The 26,311-nt window shown below is 48.9% G+C and overlaps 1 protein-coding gene across 1 annotated transcript in view; it reads left to right on the forward strand.

Annotated features, from left to right (window-relative positions):
- The window catches only part of LOC135205549 (cullin-3-like), a 130,587-nt gene that overhangs the window by 81,102 nt on the left and 23,174 nt on the right, over positions 1-26,311 (forward strand). Inside the window, 2 exon segments of the mRNA XM_064236310.1 lie at positions 19,068-19,202; positions 19,204-19,248. Of these exon segments, the coding sequence (XP_064092380.1) occupies positions 19,068-19,202; positions 19,204-19,248 (180 nt within the window).

Here is a 26,311-nt window from a genome sequence, read left to right on the forward strand (position 1 = left end):
AGAAAGATCTTTTCTCCTGCTGAAACCTCAAGTAGCCTCTGAACACCCACATTTGCTCTGTATTTTTATAAAGCTTTGTCAGTTGCATGATCAACTCCAAGAATCATATGGGCACAGTACTGAGAGAGAGACATATTTACTTTTTCTTCTTTGCTTATCTTAATTTTCGTCACTATACCATTTAAGTAGCAGCGGCATCTTGAGCTTGCACCTCAATTTTTTGCTTGTGTAACAATGCAAAAAAAATTGACCGAGTGACGACTTGTACCTCGGAAAACTTGTATATTGATTCACTTGTACGTCAAGGTACCACGGTACAATCACCTAGCACAAGGCTATTATGACAGGAGTGGTAATGGGTACATCTCTCAATGGTTACTCTTTCATATTGTTGGCCCTGGCTCACAACATTTTAGTGGAATTTTTTTACAGCTATACCATTATGTTTCACATGCCTACCAGGGCCCCATATTTGGCAGAACATTTAAGAGACATTACGCTTTAGCTTATAAATACAGGCAGATAAGAACTCTAATGGGTGTCTTTGATACCTAGATCTCTGTTCTCATATATAAAATGTTAGTGTTGGTATATTTGAAGAACATTCAAGTTCTTGAATGGGAATGCAGTCCTTCAGGATACATTCATTTTACAGCAGGTACCACATGAGAAAGCAAAGTTATAACTTCCCATTATCCAAGTTAGTGTCCTACTAATAGTTTTAAATTTGAAAGGTATACTTAATTATTTTTAGCAATTTCATATGGATAAGTTTGATGAAGCCAAGGATTCACATTTGTAGACTATCATAGAACTCTTCTGAAGGGTTTGACCTTGAATAAAAGGGGAAAATCAAGGCAAGATAAAGAGAGGCTGGACAGACAAGTAAGTGGGAAGAACCAAAGGGAGCAGATAAAAAAAAAATAAAGGAAGAAAAACAAAACAGATGGGGGTGTAGGGACATTTTGCAATGCATGTAACGGACCACTCTAAGTGGTAACCCTTACTTTAGTCAGTAGTTTGTACATGAGATTCAGAGTATGGGTAGGTATGTCAGGTAACTTCAGAATCATTTTGGAAATAAATATGTGGTAAAATACACTTGATATTCTTTTCCCATATCACAATCCAGTGAATTGTTGAAAATAGTAACTCGGATAGGTTAGTGCAAAAATTAGGTAACAGATTTGGAAATCGATTAATCGAATAAAATATGTAAGTCCATGGTAGTTTCAGACGTAATGGAAAAGTAGATAAACAGTAAAAGAGATACAGAGCAGAGGAACATAACCTATATGTGAAGTTAGAGCTACTCCTTGTTTAACGATGGGGTTCCGTTCCAGCGACCATGTCATTTAACGAATTCATCGTTAAACGTGTTATTCTCTTTATTTCGAATAATAGCATCAATTTTCAGTCATATACAAAAACTTGTTTCCGACATAGCCTACTAAATTCCTGAGTTAGACTACAAGTAAGTCAATACCATAAACTTTTCTCAGAATCTGCACATTATGTAACATTGGTTCATATTCTAAATTTGGTATTTCATAATTATTGCTATTAGTTTCTTTGTCATTTATTTTGATTGTAGAGGGTAGTGAGATGAAAAAAATAATGAATTTCGGCGATCACAGGATGTTTGAGTGTTGCCGTCAAAACTTGAACAAGAACAACGCTATCTATGGAGGAAAGTGAACACTAAACTATTTGCTAACGGGATAAACGTTTTCTAGCATTGATAAAGATTTATGCTTGCACTTCCTACCTCTAGTATCATCTAATCTCATGGGTGACATATCGAATACGTATGTGCATACAGTCATACCCTGAACTTATGCAATTCGAGTTGCGCAAATTCACAGTAGTAGCATGAACATTGCGAATCCTCCAGAAACACTGCAGAATTCTGCAGAAGTGTTAATGTTTAATTTATTATGTAAATTTTAAGTTTAAAGTTTTTCTGTATAAAGTCTTTATTAAAATTTTATTATTTCGATTTTTGTATGTGCATAAATATGATACAAAAGTAATTACAGCACCTACAGTGTTAGTGAATATATGTACTTTTATAAGATGATATCCCTTCAGAAACTTTGTTTAATTTCTGTCCCTTCAGAAACTTTGTTTAATTTCTGAAGTACGTACTACATAGTATACTACAATTAGTAAAGTTTTCATGCTTTTAAGTGTAAAATTAGTGTGGCGGTTGTGTGTATGCTATTTATATTTTTGAAAATTGTACAAAGGCAGTACGTAATTCACAGTGTTTGCCACTATATAAGACCTTCATGATCAACTAGTAAAACATATCAGAGACGTAACAGAGTTGTCGTGCTGTGAAAATTACTATCTTAACCTTGGAGAATAGTGCTGGTACAATCTGTATGTACTAGTTATGTAATTACAGCACATACAGTTAATGTGCTTTCAGAAGATGTGATCCTATTCGCACTTTTTAAAGATAATACCCCTCCAGAGTTTTACCTTGCATGACGTAGTGCATCTCTCTCTCTCTCTCTCTCTCTCGTCTCTCTCTCTCTCGCTCTCCTCTGGGTCTCCTTCGGTCCTCTCTCTCTCTCTCTCTCTCTCTCTCTCTCTCTCTCGCATAATTTTAAAGTGACTGAATTTTACCTTCACCCTCTGCAAACATTATGTATGTGCATACATGCTTTTTTATTTCATTGAATTGTGTACCTTCGTTATAACAGACTTATGAAATTTATACCTAGTCACGCAAAGAAAACTTTAATTACTCTGAGGGAAAAAGAAAATGGTATCCCATAATTTAGGGGTAACATTAGTACATGTATTTATGAAAATGGATACGTATGTACATAGTAGTTACTGTAACTGTTTTTACGGCAACCAGTTATTTGTTCCGACACGGCATACAAACCTTCGGTCCTTTTACAATAGGAAGGTACTAGCGGCAGCTGGATAGGTCGTAAGCTTTCGAACAAGGGGTTCGGTAGTTAACTGCTTGTCCGACAGGCGCGCGCGGCGCGACTGGAGGTAAACAAATCACTTTTGCTTTGGGGCGGCCCACAGCGAGTGGACGTGTGTGTTCGACGCTCTCTGCCGCCCTTCTCGTCGTTTGCTTTCATGAGTATTTGGTTGTGTTTGTGTGTGAATCATTTGTAAGTACAATCATTTCCTCTCTTATTTCATCATTGTGAATTGATCAATAATGGAATCTCCACGCCTCGCTACCCCCCGGAGATTATGCCCGGGTACCGAAGGGCGTAAATGCGGAAAGTTCCGCTCATTCCCGGAAATTGATCCACATATCTTGTGCGCTCGGTGTCTTGGGCGCGAATGCACCCGAGCCGAGCCCTGTGAAGTATGTTCTAATTGGTCGGAGGCGCAGTGGGCCTTGTACGAAGGCAGGAAGAAGCGAAGGCCTGCAAAGGAGTCGTCGGAAAGCTCTCCCGCGACTCCTTTGGTTACGGACACTTCGTCTTCTTTCCTGCCGCCCGCTCAGCTCCCACGTTTGGCGCCTTCCCCTTCGGGGGGGGGTTTCTAGGTCCTTCTCCTCACCCGACCTGTCGAGTGTGGAGGAGGGCGCTAGATACCCCGATGTCGAGTTGTACTCTGGGTCCTCTATCCGTTCGTCTTCGCGCGAGCGGGTAGAGGATCCTGCTAATCACCCGACTTTTGCTTCCTCAGGTGCGGTTGCCGCGAAGGACCGACCTCGGACAGGTGTGGGGCATCGTTGGGTCTGCAGGGCGTGCCGAGTGTCCAGGGGGGCTGCTCTACCATCTCGCTGGCTCTGTGGCGGTCACGCATGCTACGGTTACGACCACCACCACGACCCTTTCAACGCCTGGCTATGCTTCACCTCCTCACCTGGTGTACACCCCGCACGCGGTCTCTGTCACACCAACTACATCGGTGCAGGGGCCAGTCGCCGTACCACGGGGGAGTGTGATGCCGCCGCCTGGGTTTGCCGTGCTGCCGCGACCGGACTTCGTGTGCCCGAAGAGCTCGCCCCTGGACCTCCCACCAGTACCTAGGATGTCTGTGCCGCTGGTCCGTCCAAACCTGGACCGCCTGTACAGCCTGCCGTACCTGCCGTACCTGCCCGCAGGCCGCTGTTCACGAACGTGACGTTACCGACCACTGCTGCTGCTGTTCCTGTACCTGCTCCTGCCGTCTCCATTGCTGTTCCTGTGATGCCTGCACCTGCTGACGTTGTTCCTGTTCCTGGCAACCGCTGCTGACCCCGATGCCTGATCTGTTCTCGGACAGGTGCGTCCGGGCCCTGTTGCTTCGGCAACAGCAGCCCCGGCTCCGCTCTGTATGACAGATCTGACATCGGTCCTGAGGAGGTTGACGAAGAAGAAGAAGAAGAGGAGGAAGGTGTCGTCGTCGTCTTCATCGTCTTCTTCGTCGTCGTCGTCGTCTGCCGCCTCTTCCCCTTCTTCTTCTAAGGCTCCCCCGCCTAAGAAGAAGAAGGTCGCCTCCCCCCCCCCCCCTAAGAAGTCTCCTTCGGGAACTTCTAAGGGCCCGTCTCCCTCTGGTGAGACGGGGGGTTCTTCCGCTGGTCACCCTGCTCCTTCGGGGGCAGGACCCGTCTCTTCTTCCGCAAGGAAGAAGACTACGGGGACCAGAGGAGTGCCGGCTAACACCGGCACTTCCTCACCTGCTGTTAGTGGTTTGACCACGGCAGCAGGATCCGTCTCGGCTCTCGTTCGCGAGAGGTACCGAGTGTACGGTCGCCTACCAGCGACCGTGCAGCTAGGAACCAGACCTCTGAGCCAGCTCAGCGTCAGGTTCACGGCACGGAGCGGAAGACTGGTGACAGCTGCTCACGCGACTCTCACCAGACCAGCTCTCGCTCTCGCGGCGAGCAGCTGGCTACCCGGGCGGACGTGACGGTCCATGACCGGCCACGGGCTGAGGCTGGGAAGAGGTCCCCCCGTTCGCCGGCGCCAGCCACGGCTGGTACCAGCGACGTGACGCGCCGTGAGGATACGCACCGGTCTTCACCGTGAACAGTGGAGCTCGCCGGTCGCCTGACCGTCACTCTCACAGAGAGCGATCGGGTACGGCAACCAGCACCAGCTCCTCTGACACACGAGACCGGAGCCAGCTGTTTCTCGGTCCAGCCGTTCTCCACAGCGAGGACGGCTCGACTAGGCCTGCAGCTCGATCGCCACCGCGGGTTGACGATCGCCTGCAGTCTTCCAAGCCCACTGGTTCTGCCAGCGGAGCGAGGGAGGAGAGCGTCAGGTCTGCCTCTCCCATACTTCAACCTCCTCGGGTTACACCAGGAAGGGGCGAGGTATTGAGGAGTGATCGTGAGGGGTGCGCCCCATCAGGATCCCACCACGTCGTCCTACGTACCAGCACGGTTCTCGACCAGACCAGGTCGTATGCACAAGTGGCTGGAGGAGACCGAGAGGGGCTCGTCGCTGTTCCTCCCCTCGAGGGAGGAGGGTCTCGGGAGATGCTCCTGTTTGAGGGACTGGATGGTCCGCCTCATCCCGCAGGACGCAGTCACTCCTGAGATCCAGAGGAACTTTGCCGAGGTTATTGGCTGATTCGTCAGCACAACGACCTCGCGGAAGGATCGCCGCTCCCACCATCCGAGCCCACGTCCCGGCTCGAGTCGTTCTGGGGCCCGAAGAGGGAACCCAGACCGACGGTGGGTTTGCCGCGTTCCGAGCTTGCCGACTCAGTGCTGGACCAGGTAGAATCGCTTGTCTCCGGCAAGACGGTTCTCTCAAGTCTGGCAGGTCGAGCAAGCTGCTTCCACCTCCTCTGCTGCGACAGCGGCGTTTTTACGTGCCATCTGAGGACCCGATGCCGCCCAAACAGGTGAACCCGGAGTTAGCCAGGCTGACTCCGGGTGTGTCTCTGCAGCAGCTCCTGTCCGAGAACCTATGGTTCTCGCAGCAAGAGGCACTCGGCCTGGAATCTACTGCCATGGCAGCTTTCCAGGCCGTCTTCCTGGTTAGATCTGTGGTCCCTCACAGTATCTAAGGTCGCAGCCAACTCCGGGGGAATTTCTCTCCCGAAGATGACTCGGCCTTTAGGAGACTTTGCCAGTCTGGGGGAAGAGCCATCTCCTTCCTTGCCCACCAGACGGTGAACCTGTGGGCCAACCTGGTTCTCCCGACCGTAGGGACGCTGTCCTTACTCGGGTTTCCAGGGCGGCTGGGCGTGAAGCGGCGTTGGGACTTCGCAACGGACCTTTACGGAGTTCCACGTCGCTCTTCCCAGGAGAGATGTGGACGCTGCGGTGGACAGATGGCGCACTGACGACAGTGACCGTCTGGTTCACCAGGCAGTCTCGAAGGCTTCTGGGCAGCCTTGGACTGCGGCCAAGTCAAAGAGCTCGGCTAGCGCTTCCTCGGTGGCTAAGACGGTAGCTGCGTCGAAGCCCCGGGGAAAGACGACTCTGTCTTCTTCGACTTCTACAAAGGGGAGCCGTAACCAGCCCTCCTCCCAGCCCTCCTCCTCCCGTGGAGGCTCTGGGAAGAAGTCGAAGAAAGGGGGGAAACGCTAGGGACGGCGTTCCCCCTCACCTGCTGCCGGAAGTTGGGGGGGGGGTGCCTGGCCAGCCATTGGGCAACTTGGCAGCGCTACGGCGCCGAGACCTGGATTGTAGATGTCATTCGGAGGGATATCTATTACCCTTCGAATCTCGGCCACCCCTCACCTCCAACCCGGTCCAACAGCAGTCGTACGTTCCAGGGTCATCGAAGGACGTAGCATTGAGACAGGAGATCAAGACCATGCTGAGCAAGAGAGCTTTGTAGAAATCGTCACGGATCAATCACCGGGCTTTTACAGTCGACTCTTCCTGGTGGAAAAGTCTACGGAGGCTGGCGCCCGTGATAGATCTCTCTCCTCTGAACCGTTTGTTCGCCAGACCCGGTTCACGATGGAGACGGCACGTTCAGTGCTCGACTCCATCAGGGAGAACGATTTCATGCTTTCAGTGGACTTGAAGGATGCGTATTTCCAAATACCCATTCATCAGTCCTCCAGAAAGTACCTCCGCTTCATCCTCGACGGGACGGTGTACCAGTTCAAGGCACTTTGCTTCGGTCTCTCAACCGCCCCACAGGTGTTCACGCGAGTGTTCACTCTGGTGTCTGCTTGGGCCCATTCGCACGGGATACGTCTGATGAGGTATCTCGACGATTGGTTAGTCCTGGCGAGCTCCCGCTCGCAGTTGCTACAGGACAGGGGATCGACTGCTCGAGTTCTGTCGCGATCTGGGGATTGTTGTGAACTTCGAAAAGTCCGATCTCGAGCCTCCCAAGCAGAGGATGAAGTACCTGGGTATGCTGATCGACACGGTAGCAGGGCGAGTCTTCCCCGCAGACTCGAGGATCAGCAGATTCAGGGAGGCAGCCAACAGTTCCTGTCTCGGCAGGAACAGGTAGCTCAGCGATGGCAAGTCGTGATCGGACACCTGTCGTCACTCGAGAAGTTAGTCCCTCACGGGCGTCTTCACCTGCGGTCTCTTCAGTGGAGACTAAAGGAGAGTTGGTCACAGGCGACAGATCCCCCAAGCTTTCCAGTGTCACTGACACCGGAGGTGAGGCAGGACCTAGCCTGGTGGCTGGACGACAGGAACCTCTTAAGAGGAGTGCCTCTGCGCACTACCCCCCCTCCCCCCGGACATGCAGCTGTTCTCAGACGCATCGACCGAGGGATGGGGCGCACACCTGGAGGAGTTGCTGACTTCAGGAGTGTGGGACGAGAACGACAAGCACCTTCACATCAATGTACTGGAACTCAAGGCAGCGTTCCTCGCTCTCCAAGAGTTCCAGGACCGCTTGATGGGACACTCAGTGGTGTTGATGTGCGACAACACCACGGTAGTGGCCTACGTCAACAAACAGGGGGGCCTAGTGTCTCTCCCGTTGTACCAGTTGACTCGGCAGGTGCACGAGTGGGCCGAGGCACACTCAATAGAGCTGTCGGCACGCTACATTCCAGGGAAGAGGAATGTAGTAGCAGACACGCTCAGCCGTCGGGATCATGTGATAGGGACCGAGTGGTCTCTACACCAGGACGTGGCGGAAAGGCTCTTCGACCTGTGGGGGCGACCAGTCGGTGGATCTTTGTTCGCCACCCACCCTTGCACAACAGGAAGCTCCAGGTGTTCTTCTCGGCCGTGCCGACCCATGGGCAGCTGCAGAGGACGCTCTTCAACACCGTGGGACAACCTCTTCGTCTATGCCTTTCCCCCCCCCGTTCAGCCTGATTCGCAAGGAGTCGAGCACTGGTCACCCCGAATCTCAGGATGATCCTGGTGGCTCCCAAATGGCCACAGGCCATTTGTATCCGGACCTGCTGGCTCTTCTCCCAGGAGAACCGATAGAGATTCCCCCTTGGCACAACCTTCTCGCCCAGCCCAGCCACGTCGAGCGGTACCACCGAGCAGTCCAGTCCCTACGTCTTCACGGCTGGCTGTTATCCACCATCTCTTGCGAACGAGAGGCTTTTCTCGTAGCGCAGCAACAGAGATGGCTGGAAACGTCGTCAGTCCTCTGCAGCTGTGTACCAGGGGAAGTGGGCCGTCTTCTGTGGTTCGTAGATGGGGTCTATCTCCTCTCAGAGCCACTCTTCAGCAGGTAGCGGATTTCCTCGTTTTTCTTCGCCGAGAGAAGCTCCTCTCAGTCCCCACAGTCAAAGGATACAGAGCCGCCCTGGCTCTCGTCCTGAAACTGAGGGATTGGACATCTCGAACTCGTTCGAGATCTCCTTGCTATGAGGAGCTTCGAAAGGTCTTGCCCACCTAGGGAACTCAGGCCCCCTGCGTGGGATGTGACTCTCGTCCTTAGGAGTTTGACTCGAACGCCGTTTCGAGCACTCCGAGAGTCGTCAGACAGGGATCTGACCCTCAAGACCCTCTTCTTGCTGGCCTGGCATCAGCGAAGAGAGTAGGGGACTTCATGGTCTTTCCTATGATGTACGACACTCCAGGGGATGGGATCTGTGACGCTCGATTTCGTCCCGAACTTCGTTGCGAAGACTCAGAAACCGTCGGTCCCTGACGACAGGTTCGAGTCCTTCACGATTCCCTCCCTAATGGACTTCACCGATAATGATGCGGATGAGATGCTGCTTTGTCCTGTGAGGGCGCTACGGCGCTATCTGAAGAAAAACTCGACAACCTCAGGCCTGAGTGTCGACGCCTCTTCGTTAGCACCGGGGTGGTAACCAAGAAAGAAGTATCCAAGAACACTCTTTCATTCTGGCTGCGTGAGGTCATCAGGAGGGCGTATGAGGCTGATGGTAGTGACGACATCCGTACGTCCCGTCCGAGAGCTCACGAAGTCAGAAGTATTGGCCCCTCGTTGGCGTTTCGTAAGAACTTCTCCGTGGCGCAGGTCCTGAAGGCAGGGGTCTGGTCTAACCAGACTACCTTTACGTCCTTCTACCTTCGGGATATTGCCCACAGGTCCTTGGATACCTTTTCCTTGGGACCCGTGGTGGCTGCTCAACAAGTTGTGTAGCAAACCCCAGACCCTCGCAGGCTGAAACAGCATCGAGTCCTGGTGTGACTGTGTGGATGGATGTGTGAATGAGTGAGTGACTGGCTCCCTCTTCCCGTCTTTTCCTCTCCTCTACTGTGGGCAGAGGGCCACGGTCGTCACTACGCTGGATGAGGACGAGATGCAGGTGAGCTATATGACAGAGCCCCATCCTATCCCTTTCACTAGGGATAGGAGCAGAATATCCACCCACTTCCTCCTACAAGGGGGGGGAAGTGGATGCCTACAAGAGTCAAACCCATGACTTTATATTTGCTCCTGTACAGGAACAAGTTCTTACATTGCTGGTACGAAGAGATACGCTTGCCTCTCTCTTAGTACTCGGTCCAGAGGTCTGACCATTGATCCTGCGGTGCACACCCCGATCAATCGGACAGAGGCTTGGATCCCTCCCTCGCTCTTACGACCAGGGAGACTTCCAAGGTTGGGCGAACACCAGTCTGTTCACAAAAGACTCAGATTCCTCCCATCCAAAGAAGGTGAGTTTCCTTCCTATTCGTAAAAAGGACCGAAGGTTTTGTTTGTAATGCCGGTGTGGAACAAAATGGGGACCAATTTGGTGTCCCAAAATTGCATTTTTTCCTAACTATACAAACCTGAGGTCCTTTTTTTACCACATAAAGCCCCCCACTCATGCCACCGCCCCCTCACTCTGCAGTTTTTGCTTGGGCCAAAAGCAAAAGTGATTTGTTTACCTCCCAGTCGCGCGCGCGCGCCTGTCGGACAAGCAGTTAACTACCGAACCCCTTGTTCGAAAGACTTTACGACCTATCCAGCTGCCGCTAGTACCTTCCTATTGTAAAAGGACCTCAGGTTTGTATAGTTAGGAAAAATGCAATTTTGGACAAATTGTCATTTCTCTTAGGGGTAATGTATTCAACTAACTTTTAAGTAAAATTACAGTAACTTTTAATTTCATTTAAAAGTTAGCTTAATACATAGGGGTCATGATTAGGGTCATATTTAATGTTCAAACTCTAGAGGCAAGCATTTATTAGCATTTTTAGAGACCGTGCCAAACATACACAAAACTTCCCCTTATGCGAGGTGTCTGGAACCTAACCTTGTGTAAGTTTTGGGGCATTACTGTACATAGTTGTATAACAGAAATTATCAAATTGTATCACCTATAAGTCTTTCAAGCATACTAAGGGTAAGGAATTTGTGCATGCCAAGTCTCGTTGTTTTGATTAAAACGATCGACTTGGTAGAGACTTCTCAAGTGGAATATTTTAAAAAAATATATTTATTTTCAAGTAAATATAAAAAACATATTTAACTTCAAATATTTTATTTTCATTACTAAGAATTATTCTCACAAAAACAAAGGAGATATGGCATAATTTTTGCTGTTTTGAAGTTGTAAACAATACGTAGCGCCGTCCGTTTGGCTGCGCACTGAACTGATTACGGCTGAATCAAGCCAAACTGCGGGAGTTCCCGAACCATAGAATGCCAGCTTTTATTAAAGCCTTGTTTATTGTTTTAGCCATAGATTTCAAGGTTTTCAAAGCCTAGTCTAGACTAGATTATTTCCACTGAATAGCCTTTCTCTTGGCCACCATTGGCAATGTTTTTATTTTCATTTTATGGGTTTTTTTTATCTCTTCATGTTGCCGTCGTAACTCCAAGTTCTCGTAAAATGAGCATATCGTTAAATGAGGAGTACCTGTACTGATATATCAACTATTCTTATAGGCTGTAAAGGATTAATTTGTTCTTTCATTTATGCATTTGGAACTTTCAGACTTGAATAAGGTTGACTGCAACTAGTAGTATTGTAGTGTGTTACAGAACTATGGTATGAAGCATAATATTTATCTCCTTCAGAGGTGAATTTCATATGATCGATTTTTTTTATTTAGCTTTTATTATTATTTTTTTTTATCCCTAAGTTCATTTTTGCCTTTCAGCTCCCAGTTTAGCCTGTGTCCTAAATTCTGTGTTCCAGTCCAATGCTAGTACAGTAGTTCTTAGTACTATTACATCTTAAAAAAATTTTTGTTTGTTCCGATACGTAATACAAACCCTCGGTCCTTTAACAATAGGAAGGTAACTAGCGGCAGCTGGGACGGTCGTAAGCTTCGAACAAGGGGAGAACGGTAGTTAAACTGCTTGTCCGATCGTGCGCGCGCCCACCGCGCGCCGAGAGGAAAATGAAGAATCACTTTTGCTTTCGGCCGCGGGTGTGAAGGACGTGTTCGTCATCGCTCTCTGCCCGCTTCATCGTCGTATGCTTTGTTTATATTGTGTTTTCTACTAATGGTTGGTTTGACTTGAAAATGAAACTGTAAGTACACTGTTTTCATTTTCATTACTTAATTATGAATCAACATGGAGCTATCGCCGTAGAGACGGCGATTTCCGCTCTTTTCATGAATTGAACCCTTGAATTATGTCTCGGTGCCGAGGGCGGGCGCACTCGCGCCGAGTCATGTATTTTGGGCGAAAGTGTGTAATTGAAAGATGTAAGTACTCTTTTTCATTATATTTTTGCCCTGTGCGTTCGTTGCCGAGAGCTTGATTGCGCTCGGCAAGAGCCTCTTATTTTGTATGAATAGAATGCAATGAAAGTGGATTCGCAATGCAGTTTTCAAATTTTCATTTTATATTCTCATTTATTCAATTGCATCAAATTTAATTGGATCAATTTCCGCTCTTACCCGGGAATTAATCCTTACGATTTATTGCTGTGAAAGTGAAAATAGCAAGTGCAGTATTGTTCATTTTCATATATATTTATGATAGCATCATATTATTATGGATCAAGTTTCCGCTCTTACCGGGAATTGATTTTCCCTCTTTAAGTTCTATGAAGTGAATCGCAAGTGCAGTATTCTGTTTCATTTCATATTACTTTTCACTGCTGTGCGGGGGTGTAGGGGAAGCGAAAGTCTGCCAGGAAGTCGTCGGAAAGCTCTCCCGCGACTCCCCTTGGTATCCGATTCTTCGTCTTCTTTCCTGCCGCTCATCTTCCCTCGTATTTTGTTTTTGTGGGGTCTTCCTTCCGTTCGGGGGTGGGGCATGTCTCCCCCCCGTGCGTGAGGGAACCCCTCTTACTAATCTGTCTGTGCTACCGCAGGTGCTACAGCCGTGGGAGACGACCTTGGACAGGTATGGACCACTGCGGCTGCAGGGCGTGCCTAGCATCCACGATCTGCTGCAGAGTCTAGCGAGGTCTGGGGCGGTGACCTTGGAGTGGTCTCCACTACAACTTCACGGCCGCTTATGCTGCTTCCCCCCGCTGGTCTACACTCCCCATGCTGTGTCGGTGACGCCGTCTGCCGCTTCTAGGGCCGGTCGCCGCCGTACCGAGGAGGGGTATGCCGCCGCCTGCCTGTTTTCTTCGTGTTTGCCTGCCCCAGACTTCCGCTGTTCCAGCAGCTCGCCCCTGGCCGGCCGCCAGTACACGCTGGCTGCCGATGATTCTACGAGGCGATGGCTGGGCCTGCCGTACCTGTCGCTGATGTGGTTCCCGCTACTGGCTTGGCTGTCCCTTCTGTGTTTACCGCTGCCGCTGTTCCTGCCGCTCCTGAGCTGGTTGCTGTTCCTGTCGCTCCTGGTTCCTGCGCCTGTCCATGCTGGGTCCTGCCCATGGTGTGTCTTCCACCCAAGTCCCAGGTCCTTCCGGACAGGTGCAGTCGGGCCCGTGTTGCTTCGGCAATAGGCCCGACTCCCCGGCCTGGATGGAGGAACCTGACGACTGTCCATGCGTGAGCTGACGAAGAAGAGGAAGGTGTCATCTTCGTCTTCGTCTGTTGCTGGCCTCCCCATTCCCCTTCGACTTCTAAGGCCCATAAGCCGAAGAAGAAGAAGGCTGCCTCCCCCCTAATAAGAAGTCTCCTTCGGGAACTTCTAAGGGCCCGTCCACCTCGGTGGGACGGGGGGTCCTTCTGCTGGTCCTCCTGCTCCTTCGGGAGCGGGGCCCGTCTCCCCTTCCGTAAGGAAGAGATAGACGGGGACCAGAGGAGTATCGGTTAGCTCTGGTACTTCCTCGCCTGGTGCTAGCGGCGATGCCGCTACGCCAGGTTCCGGCTCGGTCTCTCGTTCGCGGGAGATCCCGAGTGTACGCTCTCCCTCGGGAGACCGTGCAGCCAAAGTTTCGGCGCCAGAGTTTGCTCGGCGCCAAGACCACGGCACGGAGCAGAAGGCTGGCGAGAACCGCTCAGGTGACTCTCGCCAGGCCAGCGGCCGCTCTCGCAGCGACCAGCGGTAACCGGGTTTTCGTTATTCCCCCTAAGAAGACTCCTTCGGGAACTTCGAAGGGCTCGTCACATTCCGGTGTGACGGGGGGTTCTTCTGCTGGTCCTCCTGTTCCTTCGGGAACGGGGCCCGTCTCCCCTTCTGAGAAGAAGAAGAAGAGGGGCGGGGACCAAGGGTGTGCTGGCTACCGCTGGTACACCCTCGCTGGTCTTGGCAGCTCTGCTGCTAAGCCAGGTACCGGCTCGGTTTCTCGTCCGCGAGAAGTTCCGAGTGTACGATCTCCTTCGGGTGACCGTGCAGCCAAAGTTAAGACGCCTGAGTTCGCTCAGCGTCATGATCGAGGCACGGAGAGAAGACTGTCGAGAGCCGCTCAGGTGACTCTCGCCAGGCCAGCGGCCGCTCTCGCAGCGACCAGACCGGTACCCTATCGGGTGGACCGTGACGGTCTCTGACCGGCCACGGTTTTTAGGCTGGGAAGAGGTCCCCCAGGTCCCCTCGCCGACCAGCGGTACCAGCCTCGGCTGGTACCAGCGGTTTGACGTGCCGCGAGGACGCTCACCGGTCTCACGGCGAAAGCGAGCTCTGCAGGTCACCTGACCGCCGCTCCCACAGGGACCGGGCGAATACGGTGACCAGCAGCAGCTCGTCTGACGCACGGGACCGGGGTCGACGTGCTCAGTCGAGCCGCTCGCCACAGGTGAGCGGCACGGCCAGGCCTGCAGATCGATCCCCACCGCGGGTTGGTGATCGGCTGCAGCCCCCCTCGTACGGTGGTCCTGCCAGCGAGCGGGGGGGGAGCGTCAGGTCTGTCTCTCCACTACCTTCAACTTCCTCGGGCTACACCGGGAAGAGCGAGGTAGCTAGGAGTGATCGTGAGAGGTGCGCCGCTCCACGATCCCGTCACGACGCCGCACGTGCCACGTATGGTCTTAGGACCAACCAGGACGTACGCGCAAGTGATTGGAGGGCGACCGTCAGGGGGAGATGGGGGTAGCGTCAGTTCTGTCTCTCCGATACCTTCAACTTCCTCGGCATACGCCAGGAAGAGCGAGGTATATAGGAGTGATCGTGAGAGATGCGCCGCTCACGATCCCGTCACGACGCCGCACGTGCCAGGTTGGTCTTAGGACCAACCAGGACGTACGCGCAAGTGATTGGAGGCAACCGTCAGGGATCTGTTGCTGGTCCTTCTTCTGAAGGAGGAGGGTCCTGGGAGCTGCTCTTGTTGGAGGGACTGGACGGTCCTACTCCTCAAGACGTGTAACTTTCCGAGATTCAGAGTAACTTTACCCAGGTTATTGGACTGATTCGTCAGCACAACGACCGGGGGAAGGATCGCCGCTCCCACAGCAGAGCCCATGTCTCTGCTCGAGTCGTTTTGGGGCCCGAGAGGGAACCCAAACCGACGGTGGGTATGCCCGCGATCGGAGCTTGCCGATTCTGTCTTGAACCAGAGTCTCTCGTCTCCGGACAAGAAGGCTCTCTCAGTTTCTGGCCGGTCGATCAAGCTACTTCCACCTCCTCTACTGCGACAGCGGCGTTTCTACGTGTCTTCGGACACCGTATTTAAATACTCCTTCGGTCCTCCTGAGAGGTTTCGACCTCGACGAGGACTGGAATGAGTCGGAGGACGTATCGGCTCTCTCCTGTCAGGTGTCGATCAGCCCCACCCAGACGACGTTCACAGTGGCGGCAGACCCTTACCTACAGTGAGAGTTCGTAACCCTCCTCGGGGAAAACTTTTTCTCCTGACGATACGTTTTCCCAGACTCTGAGAGGCCAGCTGCTCCTACTCTTCTCCAACTGCTAGTTCCACTGGGAAGGCGAGCGAGTATCCATTCCTCCCCATTCCCTCTCTCCTTACGGCTACGAGGGAAAGGGGAAGGATCCTACAGAGATTTCTCTGTAGGATCCCACGTTGGGGACTGCGCTACCGGGTGGGGGGACCTTCGGTTCCTACCTGACGTAAGCCCCGGTCGTTGAGGAGGGATCCTGCCCCCTGTTCTCGTTCTACGGAAAATTTCTAGAGGACGATTTCTACGGGAATCGAGAGGACACCAGCCGATATCGTTTTTTTGACGAATTCGGTGGGGGTTTCCGCAGACTGCTTAGAATTCTACGGAATTTCTAGCGCATTCAGAGTGTTAGAGTTTCTTACGATCTCCAAACACTTAGGCGAGACCACGGTCCAAAGTGAGCGAGACGAGAATCCCCGATATGTTACACGATAATCGGGAACCTCGCCTATGCTCGAATTCCTGGAATTTCTAGCATTAGGAAGAAGACTGCTGCTGAAAGAAGACTATCTCACAGTAGGCGACCAACCTGGAATAGAGAAGAACGGACGGGAATATGCCAGTTTGGCTGGAACTATCGTCTTAGTATTCTGTTCACCATTGAAGCTTTCCTTCGAGGAAGACTTCTCCTTCACTCCTCTTTAATAGAGAACGAAGGTGGTCGATCTCCAATCCTTATTTTTGTTTTCTTGAAGAAAGAATTTAGGATGGAGATCGTTGTCAGAATCCTACAAATATACTACGTATATTAACCTCGCGACATGATTCTGCTAAGCAGTTGAATGTCCGAGGGGTAGGCGCATATCCTGGTTATTCTACGGATTGCGACTTAGACGAAAAGTATTCTAATTGAACTGCAACCCGGGTTGCCTGCAACCTCCCAGGAGTTTCCAGTTTCAATTTTATATACTTATGGTGTTGTCACAACAACACCATTTAAGCGTTTTATATTTACCGAAAAATTCGTTTCGCTTAAATATAATTGCTCGAGCATATCTTTTTATGCTCGGTGTTGCTAGCCGAACGCATTCCTTCGTGGAAAGGATTACTTGGCAACTCAGGATGACGAGTCAGCGACAGCTACTGCGTATTGAATTGCCCGAGGCATTTCAGTATCAGCTGCCGCTTTGAGATAGACGGTTGTTTATGTCTTTCTCACCTGCTTTGATTGAATAACAACCGTATCTCTGCCCAACAATCACGGACTTAAGTCTCTGATTAACGGGGATTCTCGCATACATGAATGACCATCTACTGCTGAGAGACGCTAGTATTCATCGTCTTCGGTATTGCGAGAATTTTAAACAGATATCTATTCGACTCTCATCTTTCTGTTTACCGCACGGTAAAAGAATTCTGTAATAGTCTCTTGCTGCATCGTATCCCGATAATGCGAATGATTTTTGCGGAATCTGAGTTTGTCCTCAAAATATCTTGTATTCGGAGGTGTACAATTGTTCATCGTTCACCCCGGATTAGCAGATGTATTGAAAGACATCGCCTACTCCCACACCTGCCAGCTCTACTTCCAAACGTTCAGCCCATGAGAAGCAGTTCTTCAAGTGGCTCTCCCCTGTGTTTCATTACTGAAGAACGCCCCGCTTTCATTGCACAACGGACAGCAATGAAATGGCGGTTAGCGTTTTCAGTCATTTGTAAGCACAGGTTTAGAATCTTGAGATTCCTTCTCTCGATTCAGCTGGAAGACGTAGGTTGCATTCATTGCCTACCTTCGTCTTCAACGTCACATAGTGTTGTTTCTCCTTAAGCTGAGATTCAACGTCTAGAGATTTTCTTGCCATCAGGGACCTCGGTCTTTTGAAGGCAATTGACTTTCGCCTTTTGAGCTTATGCATTAAGAGAATCATCGCCGCCCGTCCGGCAATCGGTGACTAACAAATATTTTATTTGTTTGGTCTCTCAGCATAACTCTTAAAGGGCGAAGGTCACGTGACTTACCCGGATGCTTGGACAACTTGCCTCTACTGATTCCGAACCAGTCAGTCGGCAGCTGTCAGAGCGCCCGAGTCAGTTACGAACTATGCTGTGGACTTAGTTCGGTTTGTTCCAGAGCAATCATTACTTCGTCTTAATAGCTTGTCAGTATGAGTACTGTACATAACCAAAGTCGAGAAGAGGGATAGGTCATACGACTATTCCCTTCTTTTTTCGTCTTAGGTAACTGCATGACTTCTCTTGAGAAGTCAAGCACAAAGGGATGGGATTTGTGACGCTCGATTCGTACCGATCTTCGTAGCGAAGACTCGGACCCTTCGGTAACTGACGATTGGTTCGAGTCCTTCACAATACCCTCCCTAATGGACGTCACCGCCTCCGATACGAAGGCTATGCTGCTTTGTCCTGTGAAGGTGCGACGGAGCTGTCTGAAGAAACTCGACACCCAGGATGAGTGCGGACGCCTCTTCATCATTCTCTCGCGTTCCGCAAGAACTTCTCCGTGGCGCAGGTAATGAAGGCAGGCGCCTGGTCCAACCGGACCGCATGCACCTCCTTCTACCTTCAGGATATTGCCCCCCACAGTTCCGTTGGATCTTTTTCCTTGGGAAACCGTGGTGGTTGCTCAACACGTTGTGTAGTAACCCAGACCCTCGCAGGCTGAACAGCATCGAGTCCTGGTGTGACCGTAAGAATGGATGAGGAATGAGAGTGTGACTGGCTCCTCTTCCCCATCTTTTTCTTCCCTCTACCTTTGGGTAGAGGGACACGGTCGTCACCCTGCTGGGTAAGGACGAGATGCAGGTGAGCTACTCAATAGAGCACCATCCTATTCCCTTTCAGTAGGGATAGGAGTAAATATCCACCACTTCCTCCAACAAGGGGGAGGAAGTGGATGCCAAATTGAGACAAACCCATCATTTTATGATTGTCTCTTGCAAACAGGAACAAGTTCTTGCTTGCTGGTACGAAGAGATACGCTTGCCTCTCTCTTAGTACTTGGCCCAGAGGTCTGACCATTGATCCTGCGGTGCACACCCCGATCAATCGGACAGAGGTTTGGATCCCTCCCTTGCTCTTACGACCAGGGAGGCACCTCCCGGGTTTTGGACGAACACCAGTCTGTTCACCAAAAAGACTCAGATTCCTCCACCAAGAAGTGAGTCCTTCCTATTGTTAAAGGACCGAGGGTTTGTATTACGTATCGGAACAAATGACAATTTGTCGAAAATTGCATTTTTCCTGAACTATACAAACCTGAGGTCCTTTACATATAGTCCCACCTCATGCCACCCCTCACTCTGCAACTTTTTGCATGGGCCTAAAGCAAAAGTGATTCTTCACCTCTCGGGCGCGCGGGCGCGCGCACGATCGGACAAGCAGTTAACTACCGTTCTCCCCTTGTTCGAAGCTTACGACCGTCCCAGCTGCCGCTAGTTACCTTCCTATTGTTAAAGGACCTCAGGTTTGTATAGTTAGGAAAATGCAATTTTCGACAAATTGTCATTTTTACTTTCAATTGAGGTTTACCGTGTCGTATAATGTAACATAGAACCATTTAATTGTTTGTTAAATATTTTTTCATTGACAGATGGAAAGTCAGAAGTTTTTGGCTGAGAACAGTGCTTCTGTGTATATCAAGAGAGTAGAAGCTAGGATCATGGAGGAAGCAGAAAGAGCAAAGCATTATTTAGATGAATCTACAGAAAGACGAATTGTAGAGGTTTGTAGAGGAGGAACTAATCAAGAAACATATGAAAACAATAGTTGAGGTAAATGTAACTAATGAAGACAGTGAATATAGATGCAACGATGCAGTTCAGTATGAATTTGATTTTGATTATTTACCTGTTGTTCTGAATCTTACCTGCCAGATATAAATATCAACTATATTCTCCAAGTCCGACAGAATTTCAAAACTCCCGGCACACGCAGTGGTCGGCCATGGTGGTAGTACCCCATTCCCTCCCCGCCGCTGGGAGGCGGGCTTAAGGAACCATTCCCATTTTCTGTCAGATATTTTCTGTCGCCGGTGCAGACAACAAGTGTTTTCTGCACCTCCGTCATTGGATTTTGGAACTCTTTTGGTCACTTGAGTATCCCGATTGATTTTTGGTTTTATTTGATTTAGGATCGGTGGTTTAGGCATACGCTAATTGTGGATTGTTTTTATTTTGGCTTGATTTTTCCTTAAACTTACGATGTCTGGATCTAGTTCGACTAGGCCAGAGTATGTTGTGTGGAAGAATGCAAGGTTAGGCTACCGAAAACTTCGGTAGACCCTCATACAGTTGTGCGCGAATTGTAGGAAACATGTTTGTATGTTTGATGAGCGCTGCAACGAGTGTGAAAATATGTCGATTCTGCGTGGAAGGCTTATGAATCATAGGTACGTAAACACTATAACGTTGATAGTGTAAGGAGGTCTTCCTCCAGGCGTGTAACACAGTTACCCGTCCAGTAGAATTTATATCCCTCCAAAGACCTGTGATGCCATTCGGGCCCTACATAGTGTCTTTGGAGGGTAATACCCTATCTGTGATTCTTTAAATCTTTGCGTAGCCTGGAATCATGTTTGCATTGGAAAGTTATAGTAGTGTAGTGAAGTATAGTGATAATGCCATGAGTGTTCATTCTATCGCGTAAGCGTATAATTTCTCATGACAAAAACATACGCGCCTCGTGATTTGGCTCTCTACCCTTTCGGTGAGGCAGAATGTAGTAGGGAGGTAGCTGTCCAAGTGTCTAAAATACTCTACGTTTGTTCATAAATCTTACCAGTCAGATATATGTATATATATATCTGCCGGGTAAAGGTGAACAAGCGATGTTGTATCATAGTAATATTATTTTTGCCCTTACGTCATATTACTATCAAATGTTTGTATGGTTCAAGTTATATACTCATACCATAGTTTACTCCTACGGAGGACAACCGAGAGTACGATTATTCTTATTACATTTAATCGGTTCTCCCTGCAACTATTCAGGGGTTGCCGGTTTCCCTATTTTTAAACATTTGAATGGTATTGTTATGACAATACCAAGTTAGCCTTTTATATTTAGCAAATTCAGTTTCGCTTAAATATACCAGTTTGATGGATTTTGGTTTCTGCTCTATAATGATAGTAAACCTATTCATTCGTAATGAATTTGGTGTAGGTGGCAACTCAGGCAGAGCAGTGCGAGAACGACGAACGTTTCTCTGAGTCTGCTGTCACTAATGCGTAATGCCAGTGCTCAGTTCCATCTGATTGTCTGCCATGCGCAGTAGGTTACGTCTCTCTCTCCTGCGGGAGATTGACGGACTAACCGTATTTCTACCCTACAATCACGGCCTTAGCCTCGGGTTGAGGGGAATTCTAGCATACATGGCTGAACATCTTCACTTTGCTTAGAATTTTTCCATAAAAAAAAAATAAATAAATAAAATAAATTACAGTAAGTCCTCGGGTTACGCCTGGTCTCGACTTACTATGTTTCGTGGGTTACGAACGCGCCCCATAAAAATATAAAAAATATATTTTGCGTCGTTCCGTCTTACGCGGTTTAGCGTCGTAAGCAACGTAAACAAACGCGAACTAGTTCCGGGCGCACGGCGGAAGAATACGCTTTGTGGGGGAGAGGACGGCGTTGCTTGCGCTACGCTCATTCCTCGCCCATACGCCCTTTTGGTTGTTTACACTGCCTCTCTCTCTCGTGTGTTGTATCGTTTTTGTAACTTTTGCTCTTTGTTATGGCTCCCAAGCGCAAGGCGGACTCTTCTGATGGTAGTGCATCGAAGAAAAGAAAGGCCATCACCATGGAAATTAAAGTGGACATTATAAAGCGATCTGAGAAGGGAGAAACGCCAACAAACATTGGCCGCTCGCTTGGCCTTAGCCGTTCGACCGTTGCTACCATTATCAAAGATAAAGAGCGCATCGTTGAACATGTGAAAGGATCTGCTCCTATGAAAGCGACAGTGATAACTAAGCAGCGTATGGGTCTAATAATGAATCACCTGCCTCAGCATCTCCAGCAACTTCTGGAGGTTCTTTTTCTCTTCACTAACCTCCCCCAGTCTCTCCAGCACCGCAGCTTCCTCTCCAGTGTGCAAGCCAATCAAACTAATAAAGGTAAGGAATTGTTCTCTCGTTGTTATTGATAGGTATTTACATTAAATCATGTGGTATTTTTCAATGTTCCGACTTATGCTGAAAATCGTGTTACGACGCATCGTAAGAACGGATCAACATCGTAAACTCGAGGACCCCCTGTATATATATATGTGTATGTAGTAGTGTATATATATATGTATGTGTATATGTATATATATATATATAGATATATATGTGTAAATATAGTATTTATTATATATGATGTATATATTATATATTGTATAGATATATATGTGTAAATGTATATGTATGTGTTATGGATATATATATAATGTATAGACCTTTTTCGGTTCTGTTACCGCATGGTAACAGAATTCTGTCCGAGTCTACAGCGGCATAGCACACATGTGATTCCCTCGAAACAAGAATGATGTGGCAAGAGATGCAGTCAATTAGCTCGACCCGAGACGTCCCCTTGTTTACTCAAATTTATGAAAGGGGACTCCTTCCGCTGCCAAATACGACAGCGCCGAGCGCGACGCTCGACAGGACGCTTGGAATGGACGCACAACGTAATGCTTTCTTCAGACATTCGCCGAGAATCAGAGAATAGTAATGGATCTCAGGAAGGAGACTTTTAGGAAGAAACAAATGAACAATCTTCTACAGTGTCTTCAAATTACTCCTGTTTAAGTGAAACGCAGCCTTATTAGGGAAGGAAACATGCTCGGTGAGGGAATGAATGAATTGCAGGGGACCATTTCCTCGCTGGAGAAGTTTGTTTTCCCTGAATAGACTGAAATTCACACCTCTCCAGTTTTTCCTGCAGAAAAAACTGGAATAGCATAGATGATCTAGAAATGATTCTGAACATCTCTCATAGTCAAGATTCGTCTATAGGTGATGTCATGGCTCATAATCTCATAGAATTTGAATCTTGAAAGATTACTTTAGTCTTCAGAGACGTCCTCCCCGCGCAGGAGTTGGAACTCTCGGAGGGTCTCGCTCCCTCTGAGGAGAACGAAGACGCTTATAGGTCGCACAGGCGGCCGTCGTCTTTGGTTCCTCGGAGGGGGACGCTTCTTGTCCGTTAGCTCCTTCTGCTTTTGCAGTCGTCTCCTGGGCAATTGGAAGACTTTCCGCAGTAAAAGAGAGCTAAGATGTATATTGTATGGTCTCAGGGAGGGGGACGCTTCACGTCCTCTCTCTTTTCTACTGTGTTGCGATCTTCACCGGAGAGGACGTCTTCCGATGAGTATGCTTTTGAGCGCTTCGGTCGCTCCTAAGATATATCCTTGGCGGTCCATGTGAGAAGGAGGAGGGCTTCCCCTCGCCCATCGTCTTCTCAAAGGATCAGCCTTTTGCCTGAGAAGGAATGTTCTCCATCGAAAAGGATGATTGTGTCTTTGCAACAACAACTTGTTTTGTTGATTGCAGTGAGAAAGGCAAAAGCCACATCGCAGAGGAAGGATGATAGGCTGCCAATCAAGAGTCCAGGCAGTCCCTTCTCCTTCTCCTCGTTCCGCTCTTTCGCCAGTTGCCTTGCTCTCTAGATTTCATGCAGCTCTCCAGAGGTTTGTCTAGAGAGCACGGTTACCATCTTCCCGAACGTGTGTCAGTTGAGAAGAAGAGGAGGTCTTGGTTCGATGGCTTCGAGCCTCTTTTGAAGAATAGTTTCAGCCTGCGGCCCCTCAGTCTCCTCCTTCGCAATTGTTATCTTCGAAGGACGACTGGCTCATTCATGCCTCCACTCAAACGCGGTGTCTGAAGGATTTTCAAACAACAATAACGTTGGTGAAGTCCCTGGAACTACTGGTGAATTCGAAAAGTCACATCTGATCCCAACTCAATCCATCGTGTATCTGGGGATTCAGATGGATTCAGTGGCTTTTCGAGCTTTTCCTTGTCCCAGGGAGGGCGTCAGCAGCAAGGCTTAGACAAAGTGTTAGCATTCCTAAGGAAAGATTCGTGGCTCGGTGAGGGAATGGATGAGTCTAACTGGGGACCATTTCCTCGCTGGAGAAGTTTGTTTCCTTGGGGAGACTGCACCTCAGACCGTTACAATTTTTTTCTCAAGTACAATTGGAAAGAAAACAAGAATCTACACATGGATCTTGGAAATTTCAGGAGAGGTAAAACATCACTTGAAATTTGTTGGGCTAGATCCAGTGTAAAGCTGTCGGAGGCGTGTCTCTCAAGCTTCAGAGCCCCGACCTAGTGTTGTTCTCCGACGCGTCCACCACGGGATGGGGAGCATCATTAGGGGGAAAGAAAGTGCCCGGAGGCAGGCCCTGGAGAGGGGAACAGGTGTCCTGGCACATAAACCTAAAGGAAATGGCAGCCATCTTTTTAGCTCTCCAGTTTTGTTTCCAAGAAAAGTCTCTCGTCGAATAGTCCAAGTCAACTCAGACAACACCACAGCTCTGGCGTACTTGAAGAAAGTAGGGAGGAACACAGTCTCAGTCCCTTTTTGCTCTGGCAAAGGAGATCTTGCTGTGGGCAAGGGCACTGGACGTCATGATCCTTACGAAGTTTGTAGCATGAGTAGAGAATGTCTGGGCAGATCTCCTCAGCAGACGAGGTCAACTTCTGCCAACCGAGTAGACTCTGCATCAGGAGGTATGCCAAGAGCTGTGGGGGTTTTGGGGAGGGGACGTCCGCTCGTGGATATCTTTGCGACGTCCAGAAGAAGAGGCTTCCACTGTACTGCTCCCCAGTACTCGACCCAGCTGCAGTGATGATAGACACACTTCTGGGACTGGACGGGGATGGACCTGTACGCCTTTTCCCCGTTCAAGATCTTAGGGGAGTCATGAGAAAGTTTGCGGTGTCGGAACAGGGACGAGAATGGACTTTTTGTTTCAGCCCCGTTTGGCATGGCCTGCGAGGAGTGGTTTCACAGAGGGTCCATGGGCCTTTTGCAGTAGACTTCCCGATGGACTCTTTTCCTTGAACGGATAGATCTACTCAGACAGCCCCACTTCGAGAGGTACCACAGAAGCCTCTTCGCTATGAGTCTGACTGCATTCAGACTATCCAAAAGTTGGCCAGAGCGAGAGGCTTTTATACGTCAATGGCGAAAGCTATCGCCAGTGCAAGAAGAGCGTTTTCCAACGCAGTGTACAATCGAAGTGGATAGTCTTCATGAGTTTGGTGCAAGAAGAACGGCATTTTCCTCCACCACGACCTGAGCCAGATTGCTGACTTCCTTTTCTGAGAAGGGATCTAAAACTTGCAGTCTCTACAATCAAGGGTTATAAGAGTGTGCTTTTAGTTGTCTTTAGGCACAGAGGCCTGGGACTTGGCGGACAACAGAGACCTTCACGATCTCTTGAGATCTTTCGAAACGATGAAGGTTCAACAACCCAAGTTAACGTCTTGGAACTTGGATGTATTTCTGAAGTTCCTCATGTCCAGTCTATTCGAACCTATGCATGAAGTGCGAGCTTTTATGAATTCTTCTTGGTTCCATAACAATATGTCATAAAGGACATATGAGCTGTCACTTACGGGAGATGCAATTCTGTGTTGACCTCCCGTTACACGAAGGATGTCAATTCAACCTACAAGAGATCCTTTTCTCTTGGTTGTTCGTGTCTGCGGATACGTTGCTGGGATAGGGAGCCGACACTGATCCTTAACTAGTGAGTTAATTTTTAGTTTAACTCTTTTTAAAATTAAGCGCTAACCCTCGTGTTAGGATCAGGTGATCGGGATCGGTGTTGTGCTCCTTAATTATGCTAATAGGCATAGGTATATGGTCATATGAGTGGATTAGCACCATTGACAAATGCCAGTTAGGCTTTGCCGAGTAAGTGGATAAGACCCCATCGGCAAACCCACAAGAACTCTTACCCATAGGTCACATCCTCGCTGAGGCTCTTGAGACGAAGCAGACTCCTAAGCAATAGCTAGGAAGTCAACCCTCCGTCTGAAAAGATAGGAACCAAGGTTTATAAGAGGTCCTTCTGATAACTTGTGGTGTTGGTCAGGAAGCCAAGGTTACCAGTGTCAAAGAATGCTTTGGTTTTTTTTTTCTTGTTGGAGGGGCACCATCAAGGAAGTGCATTCATCCTGTCAAGACAGGTGATATGAAAGTGTTGAAGGTGAATGCGCATGGACTGAGGGCTATTTCTACGTCGTAGCCTTCCAAAAGAACATGGCACTCAATGACATCTTGAATGCCACATTTTGGCGTAGTAATTCAGTGTTTGCCTCTCACTACCTTCGGGAGGTGAGGATTACATACGAGAACTGCTACTCTTTGGGCCCATATGTCGCAGCAGACAATATATTGGGGCAGAGAGTAGCACTCTTTCCTATCTTTTAGAAAATAATATGTTAGATTGGACCTTTTTTAATTTTATTTGTTCTTTTTATTTTTTATTTTTTTATTATGTTTATGTAGGTGTTTTTAGTTTTTTGTGGTCTTGGGTAGGCCGCCTTAGGCGGCCTTCCCTCCATTAGCCTTGGTTTTACGAAGTTTAATCGATAGGCTAGGTCAGGTGGTAATATTTTTGCTTCGCCCTCATAGTAAGGGTAAAATGTTTTGTCGCAGTGTGGTCACGCCCCCATTGACAAATCATCTGGAGCGCACCAGCTACATAGGTCACGTCCTTGCTGGCACCTCCAGTGAAGCATTAACAGCATTCGGTGTCCCTAAACAAAACCACTATTTAATGATCTGTCCCACCTTGGTGGGTCACGCTCCCCGTGACAGTTCATTAGAGCGCAC

The sequence above is a fragment of the Macrobrachium nipponense genome, chromosome 24 (genome assembly GCF_015104395.2).
Source record: "Macrobrachium nipponense isolate FS-2020 chromosome 24, ASM1510439v2, whole genome shotgun sequence".
Taxonomy (NCBI): Eukaryota; Metazoa; Arthropoda; class Malacostraca; order Decapoda; family Palaemonidae; genus Macrobrachium; species Macrobrachium nipponense.